General features: G+C 36.3%; 1 protein-coding gene across 1 annotated transcript; it reads right to left on the bottom strand.

Moving 5' to 3' along the window:
- Positions 1 to 3,026: 3,026 nt before the first annotated feature.
- On the bottom strand, positions 3,027 to 8,230 carry LOC111992189 (protein NRT1/ PTR FAMILY 5.10). Its single transcript, XM_024024026.2, has 4 exons — positions 8,035 to 8,230; positions 7,724 to 7,941; positions 4,919 to 5,469; positions 3,027 to 4,079 (listed from the first exon to the last, which is right to left on the bottom strand). Exons 1-4 carry the CDS (start codon positions 8,144 to 8,146, stop codon positions 3,263 to 3,265), a joined length of 1,698 nt encoding a protein of 565 aa, XP_023879794.2. The 5' UTR covers positions 8,147 to 8,230; the 3' UTR covers positions 3,027 to 3,262.
- Positions 8,231 to 8,605: the final 375 nt, after the last annotated feature.

The following is an 8,605-nucleotide window of genomic DNA, read 5'->3' as shown; positions in this document are numbered from 1 at the left end:
GTTGACGAACAACAGGCAGAATTTGACAAGCCAGGAATTCTGCATACCTTTCTTTTGAGAGTTGGGCAATTTGGTGGAGTGCCAAAGCATTTTGTCGAAGTCTTACCTGGTTCCTTTGTGTCCACATCGTCAAACCATCATAGCAAATAATTCTGTATTTTTTTGTTGCATAAGTATCCATGACAGCAGCTCCTTGAAGTCCAGAAATTGAACTGTTCTTCAGAAATACCATAGTTCAAGATCGGACCACACCACAATGAATTCCTGCGAGGACCACAAGGCGTGTAGTGGAGTTTCCTGGACTGTATGGCAGTGATCACACAGTAAATCATTGATGATGGTACGACGGACTAAGCTTGCCTTTGTTGGCATGGCATTACAACAAGCACGCCACACAAGGTTCTTGACCTTAATTCGGCACCCTTAGAGCCCAAATGCCCTTCCATAGCTGCGTATCAAGATTGGTAGAGTTCGGGGGAGTACTCAACTCTGCTTTCTCCTTTAAAAACCGATAGCCAGATTTGCAATTGTACTTACCATCTTGTGAGAGAGGCCAAAATAATACATCTTCAAAAGCTGTTCGGGACAAAGGAATATTTTTTAATAATTTCAGCCTTTGCAGACACCTCATTTTGTACCCAGTTAATAAACTTTAGTCCCCGGTCCCAATGATGAGCTTAACATGTTTACAAAAAGTAATTGAAGTTATTTTAATAATTTGGAAATAATCACAACTCAAAAGTGCTCAAATCGCTTTAAAAATGAAGCTGAAAAATGACATTTACTCACTATTTTAACCATACCTTTTGATCCAAAAAGAATTTTTGAGTCAGATTTATTTCATTGGAAAGTAGGCATCCTGGGCTTCAAGTTGAACACAAATTTTGACTAATTTGGACTTATATCGAGTAAGTTTGACCATTTGAAGTTGAGTCAACTGAGCAGTTCGATTTTCTGGATTATAAAATTTCATTTTAAGGGCTTAAAACATCATGCTTTGATGTGGGCGGGCCCATAGACTCTTGGATACATTCAAAGATCATTAAAAGGCCCTAAAAACCCTAATTTAAGCTTATAAATACTCATCTTATGTCTCCAATCGAAACCCAAGCCAGTGAGAGTTATTTTTTGGCATCATCTTCTCTAAAACCCTAATTTTCTTTTCTAAAACTCTAGGGCAGCACCTTTGCACGTTTTTTTACAAATTAAAAACCTCTCTTTAGTTACTTCTAAGGTAGAAACTATTTTCCCAAATTGTTTTCTAAAACCTTTTCAATTATAAGTTTGTTCTTGAGTTGTAATTATCCTAAAAACTATTGTTTTCTTCAATTATTCTTGTTCTTTCAATTGAATCTAGTTGTGTAGGCACTGAGGGGCCCGTTAAATATCAACCAAGTTGTGTTCTATAAGTAAGGTGAGTCTCTCTTCATGGCTCTTCCTTAATTTGGATATTTTATAACTTGTGTTCTTATTGCTCTTAATTAATTTATATATTATGCATGTTTAGAAATATGTTTTGATTTATTTGGTTTTACTTTGTTGTGTCTCACCATGTTTTGAATGAAGAGTTGGATTAATATATTAGAAGCATGTTAAGTTTTGCTTGATTGTCATTTAGTTGCTTGCTTTAAAACTGTGTTTTTGGGCGTATATGCGTGTGCATGCTCTATGCATGTGTACGCATACTTCGTACACTCGAAGTATGCGTACGCATATAGTTGGGATGCACACGCATACCCTATGTATGTGCACGCATACTTTTGCTTTTTTGTTTCCTTTATTTATTTTTAATCACATGTTTAGGTCTTGTTGAGTCTAATTTTCACATGTTTAGCATTAGAGTTGGTAGAATAACATGCTCCACATGCTTGGATTGATAAATTAATAATTAGGGTTTATGTCTTGGTTGAACCACATAAACATTCATGAGAACTTAAACATGCATCGATGCATAGGTTCTGAGGTGTTATGGTGTAGCGAGGTAAGTAAAGGTAAGTCATGCATATGAATATGAACATGCATCTTTAAATATGATGATTGGTATCCTTGATTGATGAATATCATGATGCTAGGTTTGGATGATTGAATATGCTTGATTAAGTGTCTTGTTAATGTTACTGCCTTGGATGTGCTTATTGCCCTTTGATATGTATTTTGCTAGATGAATGATAGGGTTTTTTTGCTATGGATAAGTGTCCACGTTTTGCCTATTAGTGTTTGTGATTTAAAATAACATGTTAAAAGACCCTTTGATGGGATTAGGATTTGGAACACAATAAGTGAAGGTCGACCTATGAGACAGGTGGAGTTGGGTGCCTAATATCATCCCATCCCCATACCTAAACTCCGAACACGTGCTCTAGTACAGATCAGTCCTTCTACAAGGGCGCTATATTTATGGTTCCTAGACCTAATCTAGGTGGCGACTCTATTTTTCTCCATCACTGTCCACTCGGCCGAGGCATACTTCCCCATTGTGCCCACAGCCTCACTTGGTGCAAATAAACCATCGACTAGCTCTTCATTCCAACACCTTGTAGTGGAATCAATCAAGGTAGCCACAGTAGTATTTTCCAAAGACTTAAATGGATAGGATGTCACCTGCGGTGGGAGTTTCCTTGGCAGCCAAATGTGCTACCAGATTTTAATTTTTCTCCATTCCCAACCCGCCATCTAGCTCTTTTTTGTAATACATCTCTTCCTATAAGAATGCTCCACTAAGCATATGAACCCGATCTAGAATCTATGACCTCCGTAATAGAACAATTAGGGAAAAACCGAGCTTTGAACACCTTATGAAAAAGAGATGATTTGTTCTGTAGAAGACGCGAAGCTTGTTTTGCAAGAAGTGAATCATTAAAAAGTGCCAAAACTATAAAGGTGAGGAATTATGAAGGGAAGAAAAGAGTAAAAAATGGGAGAGGTATGGTTGGAACAAGAGTTGAGAATTAAAGGCATTAATTGGAAACAAGTGCTTGACATGGGACAACAAAAGATTGGCAAAGTTAATTGCCAATGCTCTACTATAATAGAAAATGATGATTATGCAATATATTTAGAAACATATTTAGAGAAAAGGATAAAATATTGTAAATAGATATACATGGCTCACCTCTCTACACAAGCCTCACATCCCATACGCTGCGACCATGTATAATGATTATACTGCAACAATATGAGAGCACACTTCACTCTTGTGTATTAGCCCTACCTTATTTGCTTACTACTTACTACAAATTGAAGTCAACTGATATGACTGTACCTATGTTATACTTTTCCTATTATAAATGTAAAATTTTGCAAAATATACGTAAGGAGCCAATGCTGCTGCACTGAGTCCGGCAAGTAGCCAATAGAAGTAATCAAGATGTGCCCGATTAAGATTATCAGCAAACCAACTATTTTTGCCATCCCTACCAAACACTTCTTCAATGACAGAGACGAGAAAGCTACTTAAAAAACTCCCGACCCCAAAAATACTGATATAGAGGGCAAGACCCACACTTCTTAATTCAATTGGGACTTGATCATAGAAGAATTCTTGTAAGCCAACCACAGTGAAAACATCAGCAATTCCTGACAGAACATATTGAGGAAGAAGCCACCACGCACTCATAGGAATAGTCACATCTGGCATATCAACTAGCCCATATTCTTCAGCAGTTTTGAGCCTTTTCATTTCAACTAGAGCTGCAACTACAATGCCAATGGCAGAGAAAAGCATCCCAATTCCAATTCTCTGTAACATCGTGATGCCAGAGGGCTTTCTAGTAAAAGCTCTTGCTATAGGAACAAAGATGCGATCATATATGGGAATGACAAGAATAATGGACAGGCCAACAAAGGACTGTAGTGAAGCAGCTGGTATCTCAAAGGCAGGAAAAATTGTTCTGTCCATGGTAGCACCTTGCTTGGTAAAGAAAGTTGTGATCTGAGAATGCACAACAGCATATGCCAAGCTCGTAACCCATATTGGAACAAGCCTAAGAACTGTCTTTGCTTCTTCAATGTCACTAACAGAACAAATATTGCCTTCTTCTTTTGAACCATCTGGGAACAGCAAGGCTTTGTTGAGAAACCTGCAACATCACAGGATTCAAAATGCCCTATAAGAGGACTTGTTATCTAAATTAAATAACCAATTCAAAGTTGTCTTAGTGAGTAAACTTCTATTACAAGACGAGGAAGGCTTGTCCAGTACCTGAGAATCACATTATGGCCTTCTTAATATAAGAGAAGTTCATCGTACTATTTTCAAATTTGTTTCCCTTTCTTTGTGTAAACAGAAGTCCCTTGTGTCATGCTAAAAAGTTTCATCCTACAAAGATGTAAGAGCCCTCTAATCTCTAAGGTGGGACCACTGTCAGGTGGTATATGTAGTTTTAGTTTAGTGAATAGCCACATAACATGGATGCATAGTTGTCAATTTCCAGAGTAACTATACCTTACCTTGAATTTTGTGGGGTTTGTGAGGGTGATTGGTAGACAACCCTACCTTCAATTTTTAGAGAGGTTAATTCCTGACTTGCAACCTATCGCTTTTGGTGGAAGGCACTTGCCATTACACAGATCCAATCTCAATCTTAAAAGGCTTGCAATTAATGCACCAATGAAAGTGTCAAGGACAATGACTAGCCCTCAATGAAATCAAAATGGAAGCACAAAAGAGAGTCCGTTTGGAAGCCTCTTGAAAACTTGATAAATTAATTTTACTAGTACCAATTCCAAAACTCGATAATTTAATTTTACTATTTCCAAGTTCTTTTGAAATTGTCAAAGATATTGTGAGTATACTGAAATAAAGGCTTATCTAAGACTTCAAATGTACCATAATTTGTTACTGGACCTATATTGCTACATTTCTATTACCCTTTTCCTCTTAATTTATCAGCATATGCTTGAAATGCATTTATCTTACTTGAATTGTTCAGAGTTATGGTGTGGCAGGGTTACATGAGCTTCCTCTTCAATAATTATTGCCAAAGGGGTAGTCCGCTGCCAATTTTTAACTGCAGCAACAAAGACTCGACCAATCCTCACAAAAGGGCTTTTCTCATCCTCTTTAACACTATATCGATAAGTCCTAGTACCAAGTAAGAAAACACCCAATCCAACAACCATCAGAACACAAGGAATTCCAAATCCCAGACCCCAACTAAGGTTTTCTTGTACATAGCATATGACCAACTTTGTTACAGCAGCACTTCCACATATACCAAAATACCACCAGTTGAAGAATGAGCTTTTGGCTTTGCACTCCTCAGGATCTAGTCCATCAAACTGATCAGCTCCAAAAGCCTGAACACAAGGTTTGTGTCCACCTTGCCCAACAGCGACTAGGTATAGAGATAAGAAGAATAAGATTACTTGTAGCTGATGAGTAGAATGTAACATAATTTTGTTGGGGTGAATGAAATCAGCAGTGCTTAGAGAAGGAAGCAGAGCCGACAGAGTCAACAGGCCTAGTCCCTGTGATTCATCCCAATCCAAGTCAAAGATTATTTAACAGAAAAATATGACAGAAAGAAGCTTAAAACACAATGCTTAATAAGGAATTTCTCTCAAAGTCAAGATAACGTATAAATTAAGGTTCAGCATGTGTCTTTTATTTATAGGGCTAGCACAGTAAATAGCTTGACTACCAGAGATAGGCTGGCCGGTTGGGATAATAAAGGGGATTTGATGTGCATTTCTTTAAAAGGATGCTTTGAGGTGGTGTTTATTTCTGACTCCCCGTGATAACCTAGTCCCCATGACCATTTATTTTTGAGTGCTTTCTCCAAGAGGTTATGGAAGGATGCTTTGAGGTGGTGTTTATTTGATAGGCAGTTGGTCCTTGGGAAGATAAGCTTGCTTGGGCTTTGAGGAAATTGAAGGGGAAGAACTTGCAGAATTGCTGGGTTGTTGTCATTTATCACATTCAACTGGATTAGAATTGATGCAGGACAAATTTGCAAAGGAACACTTTTAGGAAATAAACAATAAAAATAGAGCAAACCCTAAGCTTCACCACCTAGAGTAGTCTAAAACCTAGGATTTAGCGCGTAGGTTTGCTTGGAATCAGCAACATCAAGCACCGGAAGGAAAATCAGATATCCCCATCCAAAATTTTTTTTTATCTCTATTAAGCCTTCTACAATAGTTGATTATGGGACCTTTAAATAGGATTCCCAAATCACACCTTTGAAGGAAATAAATAAACTCATAATGGGAATATATATATAAACAACAAAACACACAAAAACAAAAAAAAAGAATCAAATCCTTCTAATACATCAATCAAAATCAAGCTGTAAGGCAGGATGTTTGGGTGTAGGTTGTACTTGTGCAAGAATGTAAAGAATAAAGATTACTATACAGAATCTAATTTTGTGCAGTTTCAGGAGAGTTTCTGTTTCTGTTTTTGATACAGGTAAGTTCTGTTAGTTTAGGTGTTAGTTTGCTCTGTTTTTTCTTTTAGCAAATAGCATATCAAGCAGGAACAGAATAGGATTGAAAAATAAAAATTTTGCACTTTTGGCCTTTCCACAGACTTATGTACAATGTTGCCTTTCTTAAGAGCATTCATAGAAGGTATGAATGCTTGTATGAATGCTCATTAGACTGTCAACACTGTATATAAGATGCCATATATGGGAACTTGTTCCAAGGAAAGATATTAGAAAAATGTTAAGTATTAGTAAAAGTTCAATTGGTCACTCAACCATTAATTTCAAAACCAGTACAATGTCATCCTTGTGTCCCCAATCTATATATCTTTAAATGGAACTAACAGTTGAAATTGACTTAATTTTTGAATTTTTTACATGTTCTATAATAACCTTTTCACGTGTGCTCAATTTGCCACATTAGCTAGTTTTGTATAAACTTAAAAAGGACAGAAGAACTAAGAACCCAATTGATATTGAAAGTTGAGGGACTACATTAACATAATTAATACTTGAGGGGCCAAATTGAATAACTAAAAACCTACAATTTGACATGTTTTATCAACTTCTGCAAATTTCTCTTTCAAGGTAAACAGGCAATAGATAAGAAAAAAAAATCTCAATCAACCAATTTGGATAAGCATTTGAGTTCAAAATAATAGCTTTAGCCTATCCAAAACCCATTACAAATGTATCCTTACAAAGCTAGTCCCTAGATTTATTCAACTTTAATTCATAGCCTTGAAATGGACACTCTCCATTTCACTTGGAATGGAGAGGATCCAAATCCATAATGAAGATGTTAACATGTTTAAATGCATTTAGGCATTAGATTTGGGGGTGAGGAGGGGTTTAACTTGCTCTGAGGAGCTAGTTTCACAAACTAAAGCATAATCTATAGCTACAGGGTTGGGCTGTCATTCTTAATTTCTTATCCCACATGTGTTCTTAGTTCTTACAAACACGGTTTTACACGTATGGATTTTACATAAGAGTGGTCTCATGAAGTGACCACACAAATGAAAATACTACTACTTCTTTTCCATGCAAAAAAAAACTATTACTTGAATAAATAAAGTCCTGAGTCTCCTGATCACAAAAGAATAAATTGGCGATGTACAAAGAAGTTTTAGCACAAGCAGTTATTTAATTGGGAAATGCTACAAACACAAACCATTTTACAACAATTTTACAAATTCTCATTAATTCTCATGTGGGCTCATCACTAATATCACATTTTTATTACCAATATCCAAGAGAAATTGTGAAGCAAGCAAAAAAGAGAAGACACATACCAAGATGTAGATAAGAGAAGCAATAAGAATGGTGCGGTAGCGACCCAGAAAAGAATCAGCCAGGAATGCTCCCAAAAGAGGAAGCAACAACGCCGTTCCGGACCAAACGTTAACGTTCTCCGCCGCAGTGGCTGTGGACTGACCCAGCGGAGCCGTCAAGTACGTTATCAGGTTCACGCTTATCCCATAGTAAGCGAACCTCTCCGCCACTTCCATACCTATAATCATCACAAAACGCAATTTAATATTACAACCAAAAAAAAAAAAAAAAATTTGTGGGTACTGTACTGACTGTTGTGTTAAAGTGTTACCTATGATAAAATATGCAGACTTCCAGCCACCTTTGTTTGATCGGAGGACTTGGCGGCCTTTGTAGTCTACTACAGCATCCACAATATTGTCTGACAGAAGTGGCTTATCCATGATATTTCTTAGATACTCCTATCTTCTTTCTTTGTTTCTTTCTTTCCTTCCTTCCTTGGAAATATGTGTTGTGTTTACTTTAGTACATCATCATTATGACCCTTTCCAACTGCTCCATTTTTTTTTTTTGTCTTTTTCTTTTTGTCTTCTTCTTTTTCTTAACAGTAACATCAACCAAACAATGAATATACTTCGTACATTTTTTATTTTATTTTGTCTTTCGTCTCTTTCTTTTTCGTATTTTTCTTTCTTCTCAATTTAATTTAACATTTTAATTTAATATAAAAGCATTCACATCAAATTAAATATAGTTTTAGTTAGAATTATGCAGGGGCACAAGTTGTGTAGCATAACTCTTTTAGTTATATTTGGTATAAAAATATCATTTTTGTTATTTTAATCAAGTGATTTATAAATATACTTGCATCAAACTCAATAATCTATATCTAATTTCATTTA

This window comes from Quercus suber, unplaced genomic scaffold (genome assembly GCF_002906115.3).
Source record: "Quercus suber isolate HL8 unplaced genomic scaffold, Cork oak 2.0 scaffold_282, whole genome shotgun sequence".
Lineage (NCBI taxonomy): Eukaryota > Viridiplantae > Streptophyta > Magnoliopsida > Fagales > Fagaceae > Quercus > Quercus suber.
Note: the sequence above shows the minus strand (reverse complement) of the source record. Positions and strands in the feature narration are given on the sequence as shown.

What these genes read in the sequence shown, in the direction of transcription:
- LOC111992189 (XM_024024026.2), bottom strand. Translation starts at nt 8,146, where the DNA reads ATGGATAAGCCACTTCTGTCAGACAATATTGTGGATGCTGTAGTAGAC. An exon ending in GTCTGCATATTTTATCATAG is followed by an intron (nt 7,942 to 8,034) that starts GTAACACTTTAA and finishes TGATGATTATAG; the next exon opens with GTATGGAAGTGGCGGAGAGG. An exon ending in CATAACTCTGAACAATTCAA is followed by an intron (nt 4,080 to 4,918) that starts GTAAGATAAATG and finishes GTGATGTTGCAG; the next exon opens with GTTTCTCAACAAAGCCTTGC.